At 44.6% G+C, this 25538-nt stretch overlaps 1 protein-coding gene across 1 annotated transcript in view; it reads right to left on the reverse strand.

Moving 5' to 3' along the window:
- The window catches only part of CWF19L2 (CWF19 like cell cycle control factor 2), a 926849-nt gene that overhangs the window by 767979 nt on the left and 133332 nt on the right, over window positions 1-25538 (reverse strand). The window contains exon 3 of the mRNA XM_085621485.1: window positions 464-586. Coding sequence (XP_085477611.1) covers window positions 464-586 — 123 coding nt within the window. The remainder of the gene's footprint in view (window positions 1-463; window positions 587-25538) is intronic.

Raw genomic sequence — 25538 nt, forward strand, 5'->3', positions numbered from 1 at the left:
GGGACATCGCAAAACACTGCAACTCAAAGAATCCACCGACCATCACTGAATGGAAAGGAGCTACGGAGTGGTGTGCAGAAATGAAGGAACCCATACATGTGGCATGATGTTGCCCTCAGAAACTTGCAAAAAATGGGGCAAATGGTGGAATTATTCTGGTCTTAATGTCTGTACTGCACCTAGATGCTTGCTATTAACTGAGAAGTCCACATTACAAATTTAGCGCCTACTGTATTATGCTTGTGCAATAAAATCAATAAAATTTTGATTATAAAAATGTACAACGAGAGACACTATGAGCTTCCTCTGTAACATGTTAGTACAGGCAGAGTTACACTAGAATACTGTTATTCCAAGGAACACTCTATGATACACACTTAGAAACAGCAATATTACACTGGGAATTAACTGTGCTTAGCTTCTTTCATTTCTATACATTGCCACGTCACTTCTGATAACTTACCGAAGAACTGTCAGCAGACTCCACATTTTTTTCAAGCTTCCGCTTTTTACTTTTTGGCTTCTTTTCTTTTTTGGCTTTCTTAGAGTGTTTCTCTTTTTTCTTCTTTTTCTTCGCAGAATTTTCCTTTAAACATAAACAGAATAAAAGTTATGGTTGATGGGCAAAATTCAGAAATCTTTTCGCAGACTGAGCTGAGAATCTTTGGGCAACAATTTTTCTACATTCTACCTCAAATAGAGGTTGTGGAGATCTATACCCATATTGTTTAAAACCCCAGCACATCTAGCTTGGCATTCCAGCTCTTGCCGAAGTACAAAATGCCCAATACTGTGTAGCACACTGTACCCAAAACACATCCAGTGCCCCACCCACCCAGTAAGTGTGGACTTCAAAGTAATCACATTGAATCTTGGCAACACCCCCTCTTTTCTTTTTGCAAATTTTAATATTTAAATTACTGAACACCCCATGAATAAGCTAGGTAGGTAAAAGCAGCAGACAACTTTGTGGAAGATATTAAAACCAAGGTCAGCCTTGATCCGCTCTCACAAAATGTCAATGCACAATGTAAACCTCACCTTCCTGTCCTCTTGATTGACCTCTTGTAATGTGTCCCCCTGTCTATGGTATACCCTTCCCTCTGCTATCGTGGCCTCTTTAGGACTCTCAATGTTAATTAAGAACCCTGGAGCTCCAGGATGGCACTAAGCAGCAACACAGCACTGACAGGCTTTTCAGTAATTTTCTCCATTCACAATCCAACTACATAAGTAAAGTCCTAGGGAGAACAATAATTTTCTTTCCAAGCTTCACACCAACATAAAGTCATGTTCCTAAGAAAAATACTGCTTTCACATTTTTGGGCGCAAAGGGAACACAGATATTTTAGGTGGGAACGAAACTTTCTTTCTGACCTGAATGTCCAAGTGCAAGTCCCCAACTGCACTGCTATCTGTTTTAAGTTTTACTGGTAAGAAAAGAGGACTAACATTGGATATTTCAAAGTTCCCCGCTTCGCAAGATGCTTTAACACAGTGATATATTTCAAGCCTTTATTTCCTGTGAACTGTTGTCTCTTGTGCAAAAGCATCTCTCTTTCTAGTAAGATCCAGTGCTTCGCTCTTGATGGGCTAAATGAAAAACACCATTAAGTTGTACGTGCTGCACACTCAGTAGACTTCAATTTGTCTTTAACGACTGGCTATTAATCTAAAGATAAATGAGTCCCTATTTCATGATAAGTCACATTGCTAACTGCAGTAGTTTCACAAAACGGTTACAAGAAACGGCTAGCTTTTAGCTGAAATAATTATCTTCAGTTTATATAGTAATAAGAAAGGGGATAAATGGTACAGACAAGTGGAAAGGCGATGGAATGGAAAATGACAGAAACTACAAGATGTTGTCTATGGTTCCCATGTGCATTTCCCCAACATTCTATCCCTTTGACAATAATTTAGGGCTCTGATGCCATGGCAGGGAAGATCTACACTGATTGTTCAGTGCCATGGCATGACAGGGGCTAATGAAGAGAAGCAGAGGAAGGCTCGATTCTCCTGTTTACCATAATTCAACCCAGGTATCGATAAACATGAGAGAAACCTGGAGCTGATCCATCTTAGAAGAACAGATAATGCCATGGATCGAATGCTTCAATTAAGCATATTCACTGGCAATGATCAGAGTACTATTCCAGTCCATCGTTTGGTTTTTCTGCTCGCTGCACCATTGCAAAAAAGGACCAGCCACATGCAAAGTAATCATTATGCCATTGAAACTATTAGCCCACTATGGGATATCATCAGTAAGGCGCATTTCAAGATCTTATTGGGCATTGAGCTATGGGATCTATTTTCAGTCAACTACTTAAGGTCTGGCAGGAGGGCATTGATGTTCTGAAAAAGTCTATGAACTAAGAGGAACTGAGTCGCCACACGTTGTCCTATGTCCACTAAATTTCACATCAATTGAAATGAAAAAGTGAGGATAGAAGGTAGTATCAGGCAGCTTAGGCCGAGGAAAACAGGTTGCACAGACACTCCTTGCCAAAGTGAGAATTACTGGAGGATGAATGCTCAAGAACATATTGTTAGAAGAATACATGTGAGGTAACCTATGTAGCTGTCCATCATATCTCCAACAGGTACACGCCTCGAGAATGCCACTGGCGGAGTGCACCCAAATACCAGACAGAAAATGGGGTCCATCACTGAGTAGCACTGAGTCTGCTTCATTGTTTCCAACAGTCATGAAAAATTGATGAGAACACAAGTACTTGATTCTATCGAGATAAAAGCACAAAGCATGCTTGACATGGACATTGTGTAGGGTCTCTCCAGCCCTTGAGGCAGCATTATTAAAAAACAATTAACAGAAGAATAGACTTCTACGCGCACAGGTGGCAAGCTGACAGCTCCTTTGAAACAAAGGTGTGTTAAGTCCTCTGGACCAATTTGTCTCTATGTATTACTGTGGTTGAATGCAAAGCACAAAGAGCTTGCAACTCACTTATGTGCTAGGCAGATTATATGGTGAACAAGGAAAAGGATTTCCACATAAGAAGCCTTAAGTAACACGTGGCCAACAGTTCAAAAGGCACATGCAACTGCCTGGTTCAGGCTTCAAGAGACTTTAAGATACCCAACTGGTGACAGATACCTTACACCCAATATATGGCTTTTGAAATCCTCAGAGGCCTGGCAAATTGACTTCTATAGTCTGTACCAGCAAACTCCAATGGTTGCAAGGTAAGTGTTGCAGATTTTCACCTGCATCTTCATCTCAGCCCAGTGACTAAGAAAAATAGATCATCCCTAACTAAGCAGGCGAGAGGGTTGATGTTCTTCACAGGGGCCCATTGGCTGAACCTCAACCATTTGCCCCTATACTCAGCTCTGAGGGCCAGATTCACAAACTGCATTTTGTAGTACGTAAAGCAGTATCACAGTAGCACAATTTACGTACTATAAAATGCAATTTACAAACCTATGAGTATAAACCTCCACCATCACCTTTCCTATCTTTCCTATGGAATGATCTTCACACATGCAAGTTTACTACTTAGTAGTAAGCGTGGGAAGTGGATGAAAAAAGGGGAATGCTTGATGGCAAGGGGTTGGGAGGAATAATGAGGGGTTTAGGAAGGGCTACTAAGGGGTTTAGAGAGAGACAGGCACCCACCCACAAGAGTAATTCCATTCCTATTTACAAACTACACTTTTAAAGTCACTACAGCCAAAAAGGACACATGGCAAGAGTAAATGTACTCCAGCTCCGAGCTGGAACAAATCTAGTACCACACATGGCCAACCACTAGTACTGCAACACCATCTTATTAAAAAATAAGAAAAGAGGTAGTGACTTACAATAAAAGCCCATGGGAAGTAATTTTTAATTAAATTAAATGATCTAAACAAATTAAAAATATAAAGCAATATAATGTAATGTTAAAAAGTATCTAAAAACATAAAAAATTAAATTTTCCCATACTTTAATAATGTTTGAATTAAAACATTAATGTAATATTTATTAAAATATAATTAAAATGGAGAACTTGATCGCCAGGTTTCTCAAAAGTGTAAAAATAAACGTAAACACTTTAGGATTCTCTATGGGATCCTAAATGAGATTGATGCCTTTAGATGCCCAATCCTACAGGGATACTTTGACACCATTAATCTTAATAGCGTTGTTCTGGCAAAGTAAGGCTTTGTATGACTGGGGCATTTGAGCGTCCATCCTTTTAACAAGGAAATGAAGTGTCTATATTGTGTTGAAGATTATTGTGTCTGAATGAGAGATTCTTAGTTGTTTGACATTGTTGATTGTTAGGGACGCAATAAGAGGTAGGAGGCAAGTGGTCTAGTGCACATGTCATCTGCGATCAACTAAGAACTGTGATGTGCCAAGACGACGGTTTGGTGCCTTGAAAAATGTGGTCACTTAGTTCCACCTTTATCTGTGTTCAATTTGTGAGAGTAATATCAGGAGCATGCTGGAGATAAAATTCTTACCCACCAGGTTATGAATTTTAGTGACTAATTTGACAGTCTTCTTGATTTTGGAAGAGGTTTTAGATACATCAAATGATTTAGTGTCTTTTATGTCCTTACCACACCAAATTCCTAAGTATTTCAAAGCTTTGTTTTGCTATTTTAGCCCTAGGGTTTGAGCTGGGGGGCGGGGGGGGGGGTCAGTGAATATTTAGTGGGAAGGCCTCAGTGTTATCCCTATTAAGGGAACATTCCATAACTGAGGCATGTCTAGACATCTCTTCCATTACACGTGGTAGGTTGGAGTCAGCTTCTTCTGTGAACAGTAGCACATGATCAGCAGGTTCTGCAAAGACTGGCTGCACTACATGTCTCAGAACAAGGAACAAAATCTAATACAGATATTGTACAAGCTCAGTTAGTTGACATTTGAAAAGACCAAGGATATAGTAGGGAGAATCTTAGAGGCAGAATCTCCTGAGAAACGAGAGACTCAAACACAAAAACGACTAACGCTTCAGGAGACTAGTCCTAACAAACTCCTAACAAACTAGAGGAAAGTGTACACAGAGGTAAACTAAGGATTTTTGGTCTGCCAGAAGGTTCCAAGAACAGGGCAAGTATCTGTGACGAAGTCTTAGAGTCATGGTTGCCTCATACAATCGTTCTGTTCATTGATAAGGATTTTGAGATCCAGAACAGGCATCGCCACTGCATGAATGTGTTAGGGGCATGGACCACAATGCTTTGACAAAAAAGCTAGTGTTCAAGGGGCATGGGGTTCCACAAAATATGAGCGAATCTGGGCTCCCTGGACAACATTTGCGGAATCATACACTGAACGAGCCCAGTTTGCAGAGGAGGGACAGTTACATCCAGTTCTTCATGGCGGAAACGTGTCACTGAAGTGGGGAACTTATTTTATATCATTTTATATAACTTGGTTACTGCAACATAGATTGATTATATGGATGGGCCTGAAAGGCGGTTGCAGGGTTCCTGGAGCTGGTGTTAGGGATGGCGCTGTTTTCTTGTTGTTGAGTAAAAACAATAAAATGTGTTATAAAAAATGATTTTGAGTGCTCAGAGGATTCCATCTGTGAAAATATCAACAGACACGTCCAACCATTGAAAATAACCATGGGTGATGAACTCCAGACCACTCAGGGAAAGACATTCAGAGTAAATTCTCAATCAAATGAAGAAAAAGCAACAAATTCTATGGAATAGTGCAAAGATTGGTATCGCGCAAGGCTACGCAAAAGACACAGTGACCCGCAGGAAGGGCTTTTTTGCCCTCAGGAATGATATTTGTAAATTAGCTATCCATGTCATATTTGTGGGCCCCTCACAATTAACAATTGCATCTAGGTTCTCCAACCAACAGCAGGAGATAGAGTCCTTCATATCAAATATTTCTTAATCTGACATGAACCAGTGAGAAACGATAAACAGCGTTTACTTCGCATGAGATACTTCGCATGCCATTACAAGGCGGTCGTTAGAACAACCGCGCTGTTAGTTTGCATACCTTTACTACGCAAGTCGGAACAACGACTTGCGTTAGGGGGAGAAGGTGTTGGATTTAATATCCAACACCTTCCCTAGTGTCCTCACAGACTGGAGTTGGAATAGTAAATTATACTATTCCAACATCCAGCGCCCCCTACTGCAATTCGTTGTTCCGAATTGTGTAGTAAAGGTATACGAACTAACACCGCAGTCGTTCTAACGACTGTGTTGTAATGGCATGCGTACTAAAAGCACGCTAAGTAACGAGTGCTATTCGTGAGAAACAGCTATCTGTGATGTCTCCTGTACCAGGCTTAATTTTTGACATCACATTGTTTTTCAGGACATAATTACACAGACCTACAATCTTATTAATATCCTTTCATGCACACCCGTCTCGTATCCACTGTTAAGCACCTATACCTTAGATGTCTGTAAACAAAGAATTGCTAGGACTGATGAACACTAATGTTTATTCTTCTTGTTCTACTAGGTTCAAAGTTTCTACTTTGATAGACACTGATAATTATCACTATTTGTGCTCAGGTTTATCTGATTGTATGTCGCAGATGCCTTAATACTTGCTCAATAATGCCACTAGCAGGTAAGGTCTGTCAAACAAGCATATTGCAATATCCTAAAGATACCAACTCAGTTCATATCCATCACGTGCAGTGGTTATTGGTACTGTTCAACTGAGGCTCTAAGATCCCAAAGACAAGTTACAACTTATATCGCCTTGAAAATACTTTTTCTTTCTATAGCAAAACTGTACTTACTAGCTTATTACTGCTTAAGAACAATGTTTCTTACTATGTGGGTGTGCTGTTGCACTGTAACTCCTATGGCTTCCAATGTTATAATTTGCTTGTTTAATGCTTCATCTGATACTCTATTGGCAAGTTTTAATTGTTAAGTCAAGACAGTTCATGATAACACTGGCAACATTTAAGATAGCATTTGAAGACAGTTAACGGCATTCGTATGCGGCACACTTATGCTGGGTGGGATCCATAGCTCTGTACCTCTCATGGGTGGGGGAATGGGGTTAGGTCTTGATGTTTAACTTCTTTGGCTAATTATTTTCCTATCTCTTTTCTTAATTCCTGTCCTATACCCTCTTTAACCCTCTGCTTGGGTTTTATCTGTGCTAATAAGTTATTTCCCTCCGTACAGACACAATATGTCATTTTCATTGTCTGAGAGCAAAACACAAAGACCAACTGTCTGCTACAACTAGTCAAGTGACCCAGGATACAGGCTGCAGGCACCAAATAGTGTGGATAAGAAAAGGCCAACTCTGGCATTTTCAGATTAGTGACTTAAAATCCAGCTTTGCCATTGAAGAGGGTTTTAAAATACAATTCTTTAGAGACCAAACACAACAATCCCACCTGCTACCAATTGAAAGTCATCACTTATTAAATGTATTAACATAACCCAATGTTATCCTATGGGAGAGGTAAGCCTTCCTTACAGTGGTGAAAAATGAATTTAGGAGTTTTTCACTACCAGGACATGTAAAACGTAAAAGTACATGTCCAACTTTACGGTCTACCCTAGGGGTGACATATCTATTAAAAAGTCCTTCGGTTTATTATGCCAGGAAGAAATGGCAGTTTAAAACTGCACACACAGGCTACAATGGTAGGCCTGATATGTAGGGAGCTGGATCTGTATATACTATACCAAAATGAGGTATAGTGTGCACAGAGTCCAGTGGATCCCCAAAGGCTTTACAGAGGCTAATGTAGATTGTATTATTGTATTGTAATTGCATTTATATAGCGCTTACTACCCTTGACGAGGAGTCGAAGCGCTTTTTCGGCGCGTAGCAAGCTACTCCGGGTCCCATAGAGAATTACTGTTGAACTCATCCCCATACATGGTACAAAGACGGATATAGGAAGAGTGAGAATTGGTATCCCTGTTCGGGCCCCCCCTGGTCTGCGGAACATCAGACCCACAACCCCTCCCCCCCTCCCGCACATCACACCTACCCACAGCCCAGCATGTACGTTTAACATTTCCCATCAGTTTCTGTTCCATATTCTGATTACCCTCCTGCAGCTCAAAGTTCTCGGGGCCTCGGAGGAGTGACTACCGGGGCTTTGATCAGTCTCTCTATTGGGTCCAATGTCTCTGCGCCCGCACGTACGGATAATACGATGCCCCGATATCGTGCCCATCTCTGCCAGACTTTACTATGCTTGTTCGGACAGCCCCTTGCCAAGAATACTGCCTCTTCCGCGGACATGCAGCGATCCAATGCCTTCCTCCAGGCCTGAACTGGGGGCGGGGTAGAAGACTTCCAATGCTGGGCAATATCTCGTTTGGCCAGCGTCAAACCCAGAAACAGGAGGTGCCACTTATAGATATTGCCCCCTATCTCCTCAGTACAGTGTAAGAGTGTTAACCGGGGATCGAGGGGTAGCTCCCAGCCCAGCACCCCCCCCCAAGCATGACAGGACCTCAGCCCAGAACGGGCGCAACCGACCAGTATGAAGGTGCCGTCGCCGCATCTGAGTCATGTAGGGGACTCAATTAAGTTCATGCGCCAGAGGCGGTGCCGAGTGTAATATGCCCTATGTAGGTACTTGAATTGTATAAAACGGTATTTGGTGGCCGCCGCCGCATATCGCGGACCCGCAATAGCCTCCGCCCAGTCGTCCTCCGTGAGTGTGGGGATATCTCGCTGCCACGCCTCCTTGGTATTATCTAGGGTGGTTTTCATGTATGTTGTTAGTGTCTGATAAATTTTACGGATTTGTGATCCCCGAGGTCCCCCATCAAGAGTCTGCCTTCTAGCGGATGGAACTCTGGCAGAGTGTCCAGATGTTGGATGCTAGGTGTAAGAGCATGTCTCAATTGTAGGTATCTGTGAAACTGGGATTTATGCAGCTCAAATTCAGCCTGCAACATCTGGAATGATTTGAGCGTCACCCCCCTCATTACGTCCCCCAGCGTGGAAATCCCAATTACGTCCCAACAGCGAAAACCCTCCAAATGTGCCGTCTCCTTGAGCAGGGTACCCTGCCACAGTGGGGTGGCCCGTGTAAGCCTGCCTCGCCATCCGATGGAGTTGACCGATTGCCGCCAGGTCCGGATCACCGTGGCGCATGCCGGAGGCAACCGCCCTAACGAGGAACCGCTATAGAGGAAATGCAACAGGGGCGTCCCTGCCAACGCGGCCCGGTCCAACGCATAGGCCGGATCTGTGGGGGAGGCGTACCACCATTCGTTTATAACTAGGAGATGCGCGGCCCTGTAATATGCCTGAACGTCCGCCACCGCTATTCCCCCGCAGTAAGTAGATTGCACACACGTCGCCAGGGCGACCCTCACCGGCCCGCCGTGCCATAAGAATCCTTTCAAAAGTGCTTTAAGCTGGCGGAACCACGCCTGGAGCACCTGAAATGGGTAGTGTTGAAGGCGGTACAAGAGACGCGGTAGTGTCACCATCTTGAAGATGGCTGATCGGCCGTATAGGGAGAGTGGAAGGTGTGACCACACCGTAGTTTCGTTGCGGACCTGAGTCAGCAGCGGTGCAATGTTTAGGGTCCAAGCGAGATCCGGTGTACGAGTGACCTCCACTCCCAGGTATTTGATGTGATCTGGGGCCAGTACCAACTGGGAGGCCCAAGCCTGGTTTTTCTGGTCTCCATACAGTGGGAAAAGAGTAGACTTAGCTGGGTTGGCCAATAGGCCCGAAGTCTCGCCGAACACCTGCAGAATCTGCACCGTGGAGGCCCAAGAGTCCGTTACGAAGAAGATAACATCATCCGCATATAACGCGATGCGGTCGGAGTGGCCCGAGGGCCAGTCCATACCCCGAGTGACCGGATCTGAGCGGGTCCATGCCGCCAGTGGCTCGATCGCCAACGCGAACAGCAAGGGGGACAGCGGGCATCCCTGCCGCGTCCCCCGTTTGATCGGGAAAGAAGGGGAGCAGGCGCCCGTCACCCGGACGGACGCCGAGATGTCCGTATACAGCAATCTCGTATACGCCAGGAAGCGGGGCCCCAAGTTCATCGCCCCAAGCAGCTTGAACAAGTAGGTCCAGCTGAGGGAGTCGAAGGCTTTATCTATATCAGCTTGGATCAGGGCCGAGGGCCGTTCCAGTTGCCTGGCCTCGGCGATGACATTATGAAGCCTGCGTATATTATGTCTGGTCGACCTATAGGGCATGAACCCGGACTGATCGGGGTGGACCAAGGTAGATATGCAGGTTCGCAGCCGATCCGCCAGGACCTTCCCTAGCAGTTTCGGCTCAACATTTAATAACGAGATAGGCCGGTATGAGCCTGGGTCTTCAAGAGGCCTGCCAGGCTTCAGAAAAACTACGATCTCGGCGTGCCGCCAGTCGAGGGGAAGAATGTTATGGTCAACTGCGTCTTCCAGAGCCGCAAGAAGGTGCGGGCCCAGTGCCATGAAAGTAATTTTAAAGTGGTGGATAGGTTAGTCAGTTATTTAGATTTGGAAGGATAGCAGAAGGATAGAAGAGGAAAAAAGGTTTGTATTTATATAGCGCTTGTTACCCCTGATGGGATGTTGAAGCGCTTTTTTGTTTCTTTTTTTTTTGGCCGAGTAGCACGCTACTCCGGAAACCCATAAAGGATTAGTGGTGATTTAGTATGGTGAAATATGAAAGTAATTTGAGTGGTGGATATTAGTCAGTTATTTGGAGTGAGAAGGATAGCGGAGGGATAGAAGGGGAAGAAAGGTTTGCATTCATAAAGCACCTGTTACCCTTGATGGGTGTTGAAGCGCTTTTCTGGCGAGTAGCACGCTACTCCGGAACCCATAAAGGATTAGTGTTGAAAATTAGTATAGTGAAATTATATCCACCACTCAAAAGTAATTTGAGTGGTGGATATGTTATTCAGTTATTTGGATAAAGAAGGGTAGGTGGCGGGATAGAAGAGGGACAGAGGTTTGTATTTATATAGGGCTTGCTACCCCTGATGGGCTTTTGAAGGGCTTTTTTGACGAGTAGCACGCTACTCTGGAACCCATAAGGATTAGTGTTGAATTAGTATGGTGAAACATGAAAGTAATTTGAGTGGTGGATATTACTCAGTTATTTGGATAGAGAAGGGTAGGGAGGTTTGTATTTATATAGCGCTTGTAACCCAGATGGGGTGTTGAAACACTTTCTTGGCGAGTAGCACGCTACTCTGGAACCCATAAAGGATTAGTGGTGAATTAGTATATTGGAATATGGAATTTGATAAGTGAACATGTTAGTCTGTTATTTTGAATGAAAACGATAGTGGAGGGATAGAAGAGTGAAGGATTTGGATTTTAGTTTTTTTGTTTTTGAGGCCTCACACTTACAAAGATTGTGTGCAAAATCCTAACATCAACATGTTTCGATCACTTCCTGTCATCGATGTCTTTTGATGCAGACCGCTACCCTTAATATCAGCATCAAAAACTATCAATTCCGAGCCAGCACTCAGACAAAGTGTCTACCAGTGTGAAGCAGGAGCCCAAACGTGAAGCGCAAAGCATTAAATCAGAGCCATTGACTGGAGACGCCAAAGTCCGAAGTCAACTCCCACAGAGAGCGAAACCAAATGTTCCCTCCAACTCATAGCGCCAACCCAACAGAAACACATGAAACCAAACATCATCTCCAGTGAACGCCAAGTGGTACCCTCTCCAGCGCTGAGCTCCATGCTTGTTATCATGTGGACCAAAATATATACAGGGCCATGGGAATTATGCAATTCAGCGGGCAGGGATTTCTCACATATTTATCGATTTTCTACATAATCCACAATCCACCACAGAATCTGCAGATTCCAACAAAAAAATTGTCTCCAGCTCAAACGGATAAATAGTCACAAAAAATGTTGCAACATATGTCCATGCTCAGTGGAAGGCCCCTCGCAGAGGTTAACTAGCCATCTTACAGTTACTGATTTCTCTATTTGCTAGTTGAACTGGTACTAATCGGGTTAGATCTCTATCCAGGCAATACCATGTGTAAAAATGATAAAACAATTAATCATTGCTACCAACAAATGGGGCGCATTATGCCGCATAATTTGGTCTACCCTGCCGCTTGCTTTGGTGCTCCCCTGCCACATAATTCCAGTGCCATCAAAACGCTGGGCACCGACCTGAGCATTATCACCCCAGACTGAAGAATACACTTTAATGGCAACACCTTCATATAAACCGCAGTAATCCCATCGTGAACACGCACAACCATACTCCCTGAACCCATAAGTCGCCCCCCCCACAAGCAGAAGAGGCCACAGAAAAGGCATCTCTTAACCCCTTCGCCGCGGCACGAATTCCGCCGCGGCGCTGGGGGGGTTTGGGGTCAGCGCGGCGCAGCCATGCTCATGACGGAACCACGCCGTCATGAGTCACGGGCGAGCTGTGCTCATGACGGCGTGGTTCCGTCATGACTTCGCCCACTTGCATTGATCGCCCGCACAGGCGGGGAATCAGTGCCGCGTGGGCGGAGCGACCGCCAACGGCCGCAGCATGACGGAACCACTCCGTCATGAGCACACGGCGCCCGTGGCTCATGACGGAGTGGTTCCGTCATGAGCAGGGAACGGGTTAAGTGCTTCCTCAATTTCAAAGACGGAGGTCGAAATGTTTTTTCCACTGTCTTCAAAACTGAAATTGAGTGGTGTGTTTTGGGGGTAGAGGTGGGCGAGAAAACAAATTAAAAGGGAGAGCCGAGGTAAGCCATGCACCAGCTGAGCCCTGAAAATGTTAGCTATGTGAAACCTACAACCAACATCATGTCAAATAGGATACAGTGTCTTCAAAACTTTGTATTTCTTTAACACATGGAAGCTTTGGCATTAATCTCACAATATGGCGCTGCACTGAGGAGTACGTTTTAAAAGTGATAGTTTTTAGGTCTCGCCTTGCTATCGCGTAAGCGATCGCAAAGCGAGACTATTGTAAAAGGGCTTTTCAAAGTGCTCCCAAAAAGCGGATTGCATGGCTAGCACGCGCACAATCACGCGCATCGTGCCGCCATGCACTCCGCTTTTGGGAGCACTTCAAAGGGTCTGCTCCCCCGCCTGGAATGCGCTCCCCCGCCCCCAAGCACGCGCGCGCCACGCTTTGCCGGGCTTGTTACAGGCGCGGTTCACACAATTGACTTTGGACACATACGGCCAGGCGTGGGAATTCTGAAAACGTGTTTCTTTGTTTCCCGAAGACAATGAGTCTACCAACATTTTGGTTTAGACTAGCTGTAAATAATTTTGAAACACTTCACGAAAAGTGACAAGCGCACCAATGTTATCAGGTGCGCTTCTCAAGAACGGAAATTGGAAAGGTCTGAATGGGCAACAGTAAGTTGTCCTCATGTTAATATGGGATTTGCTATTTTCATTGTGAGTTTCGGCTCTGCAGCGCAAACGTATTACACGTCAGGATCCTGTATTTGCGATATTTTTTAAATGAAATGCCGTTTTTTTTCTGCAAAGGCCGGCCAGAGACCAGCTCTTTCATAGCATCACCTTTGTTCAACTTCAAAGACTCGCTGCTTATTTCTGTTGCAAGCGCGCGAGCCAGTCACCGAAGGGTGGCAGCCCCGCCAGCAGACACTGTTTTGCCAAAGACTATTTCCTGTCATACAGTATGTTTTTTAGCCTTACTAGATTCGCTAGATAACCTCACCACCGCCTACCAATGATCCGGCACGGAAGAAATCACAGCTTTCCTCACCTCACCTTATGCTGGTTAAGTAAACTCTTGTCCCCTTTGGCATGCCGTATCCGCCCTCCCTCCCACATCCCAACACCTAGCCATCCGAGCTCCACCTTAAAGGGGCCACGCACTCAATAAATAAATGAACACTATTATTATTTACATTTAACTCCGCAGTAGGGAACTCGTATGATTAGCGGGTATAATTGTAGTGTATTATTATACTACACCCTTTGCATAGCGCTTACTACCCCTATGTGAGGCGCTATAGCGCTTCGCCACACAGATGCCACTATACACCGTGTGGGGTGTGTGCTTGGTTCTGTGCTGGTGTTCATAATGAGATTAGGTGGGAAGTGTTTCTATGTAGTGAATTCTGCATAATTAGGGCTCCAGGGCCTTAAGGTGACAGGTACCGGGGGTGACAGGAAGGGCGGGGACTTTACTGGCTGGGTGCCATACGCCAAAGGTCACACTACGCAAAGACTCACTCTGCAGCCACATCACAGAGGGTAGTTACAAAGTACTGAAATCTGCACAAGGATCCAGCTTTGCACTGCCCTTTATTTATTTCCGTTTATTGCGCATTCATGTAGCACTAACTAGGGAGAGGTTGTGGCCTTAGGGCCACAGCTTATTTTTTAATTTTTAATTTCGCCTACATACTTAACAACTAATGAATGTGTCCTTGTGTAACATAACTGGTGCTCATATAAAGCGCTCCAATACGTTCAGGTTGAGTTTGCGCTATATTAATCTGCAAAAAAAAAAAAAAAACTCGCCACGAAGGGCCTGAAGTGCTTTGCATGAGCACCACTTGCATTACAGTGGTTGGCTTGGTTTTTGTTTGGGGCGCTTATGAGTCAGACTGAGTAATGTCATCAATGTGTGCACACAACCGTGACACATGGTTTAGTGCTGCAGTGTCTGCTTCCGACCTTCATGCCTCACCACAGACCCACAGACCCCCAACACCCCCTGACGCTGCCGCCACCCCCGGACCCAGAGAACCTCTCAGCCCTCGGTGCTTTAACCACAAGGGCTGCCCTGCACTAGCCCTGGGCACATTCCGGTGCTACACCCAAGCAAGCCACAGAAGTGAATTCAGAAAACTGCATTTGTCAATAGAACAAAGGTCACGCTGGTATGTTATTAGCTGCACCATTTTAATGTGTTCACCAATGACATTCAGGTTAAACAAGCATTTGCAATGCAATAGGTCTCGCAGTTACTTGGGTTTAAGCTATTGGTATTGTCAATGACAATGCCCTTTATTTAAGTTTTTAAAACAAAAATAAAAGGCATTGTTATTTGCAATGGTAATAGCTCAAGCTTGCGTAAATGCGAGACCTATTGCATTGCAAATGCTTGTTACGCATGAGGTTACAGTCATTCTACTCCGTCACCACAGTGGAAGCTGTGCCATTAGTGAACCAAGAGGCTAGACAGTTGTCATGTGGACCTAGTATGTGGCCCAGATTATTATACAGCAACATTAGTCTATAAAATCAAACACAATAGGTTTTTGTATAGTTGATTTTCTGATTCATGTATTTGAATGTGTTTTCATGCGCAAATATGAAGAACGAGTTTTGTTGAAATAAATTATTTGCCCAAGCTAACACAATTTAAGTGGGGAAGCTCCAATTTATCCAGGTTTTACTTTTTCACTTTGTACGAATCAGACACTATATGGCTATCTATTTGTCTCTCCTTTTTATGTTATGCTTTGTTTTTACCTCTTTGTTCAGTTTTCTGCTGTTTTTATATAGTGTGAACTTGACCTAGAGATATTGAAGCGCCTTACATGACAACCAGTTAGTTACATTATACAAGGCTCAAGCCGGATCAAGCTTTCAGTGCCAGTCTTTCTAGCGCTAAATGTCAAGGCTTAGGTGATGTATCAGGGACATCCTTAACCTTGAACTACTCTTACACTCTGCTTGGAATCCTGGTGCTAAAGCCTAGTCTGCTGGAAATTAGGAGTTGGGCTGTTAAGCATAGACATCAACTCTTAAATAACTCTCTAGACGCACTGTATGCCTCTTTGGAAGAAGATATAATGAAAATCTTGGGTTTGTAGGCTACCTATAGAATTGACAAAAATTGGGCCCTCATTGGACCACCCAAATGATCACTTGGCCTATACAGATCAAAAGTCCTAGAACCGGGCCTGGTGCCTAAGAACCCCAACGTCATTGCTGCCGAACCCAGACACCAACCCCTACTAATGCGGCGAGTGTTACACAGTATCAATGCCTACGAACCTGATGGGGCGTGCAAACTCCAACGTCAATCTACACAATCCTTTCGTGGTGCTCAAACCTCACAACCCACCGCAATGCACGAGTCAAAGTGTCAGTGCACGTGACACGGAGAGTGACGTAGCATTGAGAGCCACATATGTACTTCAAAATCAATGCTGTGAGCTAAACACTGAGCCGGGAGCAGAAGACCGATGCAGCCGCTAGTGGGGGGCCTAAGGCTCTATAATACAAGAGCACCCCCCGATCATTAACGCCTTCCGGGCGAATCACGCACTCCGTGGGGAGTTTGAACACGGGGACACCAAAGTTCACCTTCGCCCCGTCATTTCCAGCCTTTGGATTTCTTGAATCGTCTTTTTCTTTGTGACGCTGTCGCCAGGAGGTGGCATCATAAACATGCCAGCCGGGCGGAGGCGCGGGGTCCTTGTAAATGAGCCCAACTTTGGGGTGGAGGGGGCCCATCAAACTCAAAGCTCGCTACCCTGGGCCTGCAGGTCAGGGGGGACCAGGGGAGTCAGCGCTCCAAGGACCGAGTAGCACATTACATAATGCGTACTTGTGCTTCTGCGGGTGGTCTCTGGGAGGGAGAGGCGAGGGTACAGGGACGGTGGTCTCTCACTCCTCCGCCGCTCTCTCTCTCTCCTCAACACTCAGGCTCTCCTCGGAGAACAATGGCTTATCAGGATGAACCCTCCCACCTCACAGCCCCGTCCCCTCTCTTCCTCGGTGAACTCCGGGTGCGGAAAAAAGGAAAGTATATGGCTAAGAACATAAAATAGAAAGGACTTGGAGACTCGAATAATAAATCCCGAGATCCAGTGATAAGAAGTTTCCATGATAGGATAACAAGAGACCCTATCAAATAGTACGACCCTACATTATTGATGATTTAATCTCTATAATGTGGAGAAAAGCGACCCTTTATCATTTCCTGTCCTGAAGAAGGTGGCTTTGTGTTTACAACGACGATATACCACCGAAACGAGTCGACGCTCTTGCTAACTAGGAATGGTGGAAGCACCTGATACCAGAGTGAGTGTCCCAAATAGACTATACCAAATATCATCTAGGAGAAGCGGACCCGCATAATGAAAAAGGAATGATTCCAGAGTATCACGGCTGGATGAGACTGATATGACCCAAGATCGTGGGGTTTCCTTCTGTCATTATTTTCAATTGTGCTTGTTTTTATTTGGAAGTATTTTGGAATACAACCTTTCATTATTATCAATAGCCCTGCTGAAGTTCCTATGGAATGAAATGCGTTGGCTGATGTCCAAACTTTGATTATGGACTTACTTTAGTGATTCTGACTTCTTCTCTGGTGCACCCTCTACAACGGAAATATCTTTTGCTCTGGATGCCAGTGGAGCTTCATTGCGGCAAGCTCTGGAGGTGAAATGCACAGAACTTTCAATATATATCAAATAGAGATTGATGTGCGAAACTTATGGTCAGCCGCTCTTTGTTGTTTTTGTATATGTATACGAAATAACACCTCAAATAGAGGGGGTCATCTCAGGAAAAGTTAAGGGTCTCTTTTGGGAGAATTTAACATTTGGCTATGACATACTGCTAGCAGAAAAAGATTGGCCGCCTGAGTTTGTGATGGATTGCCCAAAAGGGGAAAGCAACATTTTGCCTGCTTTCGCCGACCTCGTTCCAGTATCTATAAAACACTCCTACACCCAGGAGTGGGCACTAGCGCCAGCTTTGGCATTATACCGCAACCATGTAGAGTGGGACGTGGAGTCTACCCACCTCGACATCCCATTAAAAAACTACTCCAAATCCACAGAGATAGTCCCCTATAAAAAATGATGCAAAAAGACAGGTCAAAGAAATCTTAGACCAGCTGGAATACCAAGGTGTGATTGAGACTTGCACCTCCCCCATGAACAATCCTTTGTTTCTCGTAATGAAAGCGGATAATACATATCGTCTAGTTTTGGATTGCCGACATTTAAACACATGCACACGAACATTTGCAGTTCAAAACGCACATAGTGCCGCATTAATGAATAACACTGTGCGGAAGAAAAATAAAACAACATTAGATATCTCAAATGGATTCTTCTGCCAAAATATAGCTCCAAATAGCAGATATTTCACAACATTTTCTGCCCTCAGCGTCACTATCGTTGGTTGCCCCCCAGGTATAAGAACAGCCCAGGGCTATTCTCGGCAAGGGTATCCGCATTATTACAAACATGCGACAAGGAGGCAGTGTCCTATGTAGATGATATCTACCTGACGGATGATGAAGTACTTGAACACTTAAGCAGGGTGAACAACATAATTGTGGTATTCACCACCTTTGACTACAAATTTAATTTCAAGAAATCAAAGATTGCCCATATCAACATCCTATTTTTGGGGATACAAGCTATCAAGTGAAGGCAAGAGCCTGCCGGCCAACTTTTTAGAAAAGTGCACGCTGCTCCAACCTCCAAAGATTCTGATGGGTTTACAGTCCATTTGAGGATTCCTAAACGTTGGCAGATCATTCATTCTAGATTACGCTAAAAGCGTAAAAACGTTTTACGACTTAATCATACCTGATTTCACAGCACATCAGTGGATACAGGAACATACAGGTACTCTCCATTCAGTTCAGGCTGACATGATCGCATCCAAACATTTACACACAAATGTAAATACTACCAACTTGGTGATCCAGGTGGTCCCGGGTTCATCAGGATATACCTACATCACTTTCAATGAAGGTGAGACAGTCCCAATTGCATATAAATCACATTGATACTGAAATGCGATTTGCAGCCACAAACAAAATACTGACAGCAGTACAGACTGCTGTAGTAAGAGAACAAGCACTTGCACAGGGGAAGCGCATTATTGTTGTAACCCCAGTACCGACTTTAGAAGCAGTTACCAAAGCGAGCATTCCAAATGCGAAAACACTGCATCAATGATGGATCCAATGGGCTAATTCTCTCACTGCAACAGATGTAGATTACAAATACGATTCTACATTAAAGAGACAAGCATTCCTGCAGTACGAACAAGAATACCCTCTCTACAATGAAATCCTGCCTCTAGAAACATAAATACATCATCTACACTGATGGTTCTGCTCAGTCTGCCATTGGAAGTAAACAACAGTATAGGGCAGCATGTGGTATTATGAAGGGACGTATGTGGGATGGTAAGATCCATCCCAGCAATACGACTACACAATCTCTAGGAGATTGTACAGCACAGCTGGCAGAGAGGAAAGCCCTGAAACTAGCTCTACAATCTACGGATCGGGTGCGCGATTCGTTTTACTGTGTGCAGTCCTATAATGAATATCTTTGTTACTTGGGGCAGAATGGGTTTAGAGATTCCAAGGGTTGCACAATTAAACATAAATTATTATAGGAACAAGTGGCAAAGCTGAAAGCATGCCTGCCACGGGCTCACGTTATTCACACATTGAGTCATCAGCGTGTTGGCCCACACGTTGAAGGGGATTCACTGGCTGATGAAGCCGCCAAGGCGAACTGATGCTGTTGCTGCAATCACTCATTCTAGCACAAGCATAGACAGAGACATACTGATAGCTGTCAACGCCTCAAGAAACTGCTATGCCGTGCTGAAGGGCTTTCCACTCAAATACTCCTATAAATTAGATGCGTAAAATACACCGTATGCTCAAATTCCAGGCGTGAAGGATGCAGTCATACCAAACATGGATCGCAGATTAAGTTTAATTATAGCTGCACACGAGGGCCTGGGCTCAGAACACGCAGGAGTCACTGCAACAATTTTATTGTTGAAGCAACGATATTGGAGGTCAGGTCTGTCTGGACAGACCAAGGCTTATGTCTTTAAGTGTGACATCTGCCAGCCGATGAAAGGTTCCACCGTAGCACGGACTCCACAACAAACACCATTAATCATTTCATACAGACTTCTCGCATCTGTCAATTTTGATCACTGCAGCCCCTTAAATGCAGACAGAGCTTACAAGTACATCTCAGTGGCAGTGGATTCATACTCTAGATTTCTATGGGTTTAGCCTCAGCGCTCGGCTGACGCTCGAACTGTTATAAAGGATTTGCGAGTCTTCATCGGGACATTCGCAATTGGCACGTTACATTCTGACCGTGGCCCTGCGTTTGGCTTTCCGGCTTACAAGGAAGCCATGGAAAGTATGGACATGGTCTTGCGGTACTTCTCCCCCTACCATCCAGAGGGAAATTCGGTGGTAGAGAGGAAAAACCGGGACCTAAAGCAATCCTGAACAGCAAGGGTATTAGGTGCGGGTGGTAGTTGGGTCGATCACCTATATGGGGTCCAGAGGGCACTAAACAACATGCCAAGAAAATCCTTGGGAGGACGTACCCTCTTTGAGATCCTGTTTGGGACAAGAATGTGGGTACCTGACCTCGATTGTGCCAACACAGTGGCAGATGTAAAACCATTTGAATTGAATGATCGTTTGCCTGTTTTACAGGAACTCAATGAATTCCGGGCATTACAAAGCAACGTCCAAGTAAAACACACCGCCAATGGGGGAGTGAAACTGGTTCCGGCAAGACCTGCTTGGGGCCCGAAGTTTGGGACCTGGTAAGAAAAAAGATCGTGGACAAGGAGGAGTTTGGGCTATCTTACTGAACACCTATACCTGTCCTGGCGGTTCAAGGAACAAGAACAGTACTTCTGCCATCTCTTGCTGGCAACAAAGAATAAAGATTAGTCTCCATTTATCTGATCAAACCACACTATGAGGCTGATTCTCCACAGTAGGCCACATGGAGTTCTGAGTAGCCGCAGATCGCCTCTCACTACTATACAGGAAGTTCAGAGGGAAAGAATAATAACCTTTCCAGACTTCTTTGTGCAAGAGCAAATAACGGAGTTCGAATCACACCAGATGAAACTAAACGACATCCAAATGAATCTGAAACGCAAATTGCAATTAGGCCCAATAATGAAATCTACAACGTGCATTCACAAGAAACAACTGCCAGTTCTACAAACACCGCTGAGCTCCAAAAGATAGATCGAACTGCGTCTGGCTACTTCATCAACTTCGATGACTTCTTTTCGGATCCCAGTGAATCTGAGCAAACGCCACCCATTTCCAAACAAGAAAAACTTTGACAATTCTATCTCTGGCTGAAAAAGACTTACTTGGTGTCCCCTTGGTTGCATCTTTGGTTTGCATTAGGGATCCTGTTCCTGTTCATTTGGATTGGTATAGTAACTGTCTTTTTCCTGCTACTGAATGGACATTACCTTTCACAACGCTCTGCAGTACAAACCTGTGAACTTGTTTTTGAAATCACATACGTCATCGCATCGTGAACAGAAAGACCTGTCCCTAGTGAACATTACAGCAGTTCCAGTACCGGATGGTATGGTCTGAGATAGGGTTTCATATGATGTATTTGGTCCTACAGAACACTTGAAAATTACACACGTATTTAAAATTTAATTGAATGATTTCATTACCCCGAGTACACTTTCTGATGATTGGAACATTGAGACTGTAAATACTATGCTCTCAGATTTAGAATAATCTGCTACATTTTCTTACAGGGAATTGTATGAAGATACACCGGACTTCGACAGTATGTATTGTTACCAGCACTATGGTCATCACTTTTTGCACAGAGCTAGTGTTTCGAGCACTGTAAACACACCATCAATGGGAACATTGCCCGACACCACCGAAAGGTAGTTCTGCCACATTTGCACAGAAATTTGCATACTTTTCAGGGTTCAATACATCAGACCTGATGTCATATTACTATAAGTTAGTACAGACGAACGCAACTGCGAAGAAAATGATGCTGACAAACACCAAGCTTTTATATTCAGCACCTTTTATCTCCCAACTGTCTATACAAGGTTTAGACTATTGGAGGAACACAATAGACACAAAATCCATCTGGGGGACGAAAGATTGGCAGGTTCAGGGCAGTCAGGCTTTATTTAGAACTTGCCTAATACCATTACAGATAATTTTCTTGAACAGAACAGTGCAAAAGACTACCTGCTAAGGGCTTGCAAAAATTAAAGACCTGAAAACACCACGCATCCCCTCACCCATACCTACTGGAGGTATTTCAAATGATACACTGACTAGTGAATAGGTACTGGGTACAATTATACAGAATGGTACATACAATTCTTCAGCTCCCAATTGGAAGGGATGGTTGGTTAGGCCTATTAACACTAATAGTGTAAATCAAGATTTAAGGGTACCACCAGAGGGTTCAGTATCCATAGCACTATTCCCAATAACGTGCGCGTGCAAGACCCCACAAGCGCGCAGTGTCTCATTTTCTCCGACCGAAACAAGAAGAACGGTGACACAGGCCCTCGTCAGCAGCAGGCTGGACTACGGCAACGCACTCTACACCGGAATCCCAGCTAAACACCTACGACGACTACAGCGCATCCAAAATGCCTCCGCCCGACTGATCGTCAACGTCCCCCGCCGCAGCCACATCACCCCCCACCTGACAAACCTACACTGGCTCCCCGTCGACAAGAGGATCACCTTCAAACTCCTCACCCACGCACACAAAGCACTCCACAACACCGGACCTGCCTACTTGAACAGCAGACTGAGCTCCCACACCCCCACCCACCAGCTCCGCTCCGCCAGCCTCGCACTCGCCACCGTCCCCCGCATCCAACGAACAACCTCCGGCGGCAGATCCTTCTCCTACCTCGCCGGCAAGACCTGGAACACCCTACCTACCCAGCTACGGCAGACCGAAGACTTACTCGCCTTCAGAAGACTCCTCAAGACCTGGCTCTTCGAGAAGTAGCGCTACCCCCCCCCCCCTCTCAGCGCCTTGAGACCCTCACGGGTAAGTAGCATGCTCCACAAATATCTTGATTGATTGATTGATTTTTAGCGCACACATACCACACAAAGCACATCCTGAGACCGTTCGCGCCGCCGCTTATAAAATGCGAGCGGCATGAAAAACTGTCATTTCAAGTGGCTCCTGTACTTGCTGCAATTCTTTTTCGAATAGTGGGAGGCTGCGGGGATGATTGTTCGCCTTTGAGATAGTATTCATGTTAATTGCAGCGCCCGTGTGCACTGCAATTAACATGAAACCTCTTTCAAAGGCCAGCAATCAGCGCCGCAGCCGCGCACTGTTAGGAACAGGAATGCAGCACATCTAAAGCACAACGTTTGCTCTTAAAGCACACGTCGTGCTTTAGATGTGCTGCATTCCTTTTCCTAGTATTGCAGTAATAGTTGTAAAGTGTGTGTGGAGTCGAATAGGTCTTTGGTAAAGGATTTTTCTAGGTCGTTCTAGCATTGCACAGGCAGAGTGAAATGGTGCAAGTAGAGGTCACACTTTTGAGTAATGTTAAGGAGGGATTGAGTGATAATGTTCTACCGAGTGGGGTTCTTGGGATGTCTGTAGGGTATTATGAGCAAGGTGACTGACAGTCGAGAGAGATTCTGCTGCAAAGGGAATGCTCTTTGGGAGGTGACAAACTAGAATAGACCCGGAGGACTGAGACCATGAGTACGAAGAGGCCGAACAGCAGAGGTAGTGAGGTAGTCGGGGTAGTATATTTCTGAGCAATTGGTGGATACACAGGCGGCAGCTGCAGGGGTGCAGGTCCAATCCGTCAAATATAAGCAAGTCCAGGATGCGGTCCTATTCATAGGGAGCAGGCAATAATCAGTCAATGTAAAAGAGTACAGGCCAGAGGCTTCCGTGTGCAGGGCGCTAGTCACTTAAATATAAAATGGCACGCGCTAGTCACTAAAATATAAAAGCGTACAGGCCACAGGCGTCAGTCTGCAGGAGTGGGGGGGTGCTAGTCACTAAAATATCAGTGACTACAGATTATATGAAATAAGGAAAAGGAATGCAGCACATCTAAAGCACGACGTGTGCTTTCAGAGCACAAGTCGTGCTTTAGATGTGCTGCATTCCTTTTCCTAATAGTGCGCGGCTGCGGTGCTGATTGCTGGCCTTTGAAAGAGTTTTCATGTTAATTGCAGCGGATACGGGCGCTGCAATTAACATGAATACTATCTCAAAGGCCAACAATCAGCCCTGCAGCTGCCCACTATTAGGAAAAGAAATGCAGCACATAATTTTTCAGGAACTGAGCACTCCATTTGACAGGAAATCGCACAATGGTCAGCAGAAGTTGGCTTCATAGGGCAAGTCACAGGTTCTAAAACACATTTTTGCGAGTACAGAATGCAGTATCCCTGGAATTCAACTTCAGGAGAGGACCTAGTGCTAGGAAAACAAGGTTTTGTGCCATAACTTTGTCAGTGCGACGTGGATCCCAACAACCATATTCCAACACATTTGCATAGAATGAAGCACAGTTGGGCTGGGGGGGGGGGGAGACAAGGGAACTTAGCAGTTCTCTATGCTGGAACGGTATGACATAAATCTGAGTCATGACTGGAACACTGGGTTGTGGTGTGAGTCGGATAGTGTACCTGAGGTGTATCACATATCCACAGGTGATCACCTCTGTACTACAGTGAAATAAGGTAGGCACTAAAGAACAAATGGGCTGCTCACTACAGATGTCACTAAGAATATCCAAGTTGTGGCTGTCAGTATGTCATTATTGGTTCAGGTTTTATTCCTCACTCTTAGGGTTTGAGATTCTAGGGATACAATCACTATTTGAGTATAAGTACTAAGATGCATAATTATGGCAGTACAAGTACTAATAGTAATTGTCATACCCTCAATAGATCTGCTCTATGTATACAAATAACATTGATATCATGACAGGGTGGCTGACTTGTACACTGATGCCTAATTATGGCACTCTCTGATAGTGTGATGGTATAAGTGTTCACCAGTGCCTGGTTACAGCCCTTCTGTTCTTGCAATAGTTAATTTGTCTAACGCACGCTCCGGCGACAATGTTCAAAGGGTTTCCAAAGACTCTGTTCAGTTTACTACAGGTCTCTTTATTATGTTTACTGTCCAAACAGTGTACATGTGTATATAGAACAACAAATTAATTAATTAGTAACTATGTTACAGTAGTTGAAGCTGCAGTAGAGCGCCTCCTTTTTTTTTTGTTCAAGTCATTGGCGATAACCATACAAAATGGCAAATATGGTAAGAATGGTGGCAACCAAAGTGGGAGACCAAAAAAGTACAAATTAAATAGATAAGTAAATAAGTAAATGAATAAACAAAGAAAAATATACGTTTTTCAGGTGCCTAGCTATGGAGCAGTGAGATCAACGTGACATATGGGTAAATGAACATGCACAGGACGCCAGGGAGAGGTCAAACCTGCACAATACAGTGTAAAGTACAAATGCAATAAGCAGATATATCATTATATTTACGCAGATGTGAGGGCAGTAAGTGATACAATACAATATAGGTTTACACTCGAAGATGTTGTTACAACATTCCTTTTCGATTGGATGGATGATTCAAGTCAAGGTTCATGGAGGGTCATATGAGAAGGATGAAGCATCAAGGGACTTCCACAATTTTCTATGTGAGTTCCGCCAGGGAGAGGAATGTAGCGCAACATTATGTGCTCCCCTGAGGAAAGATAACCATTCCTGCCAGATTTCAAATGTGACCTTCTTGGAGTTTTTCCATTTACAAAGTATGACTTTACAGGCTA

The sequence above is a fragment of the Triturus cristatus genome, chromosome 8 (genome assembly GCF_964204655.1).
Source record: "Triturus cristatus chromosome 8, aTriCri1.1, whole genome shotgun sequence".
Lineage (NCBI taxonomy): Eukaryota > Metazoa > Chordata > Amphibia > Caudata > Salamandridae > Triturus > Triturus cristatus.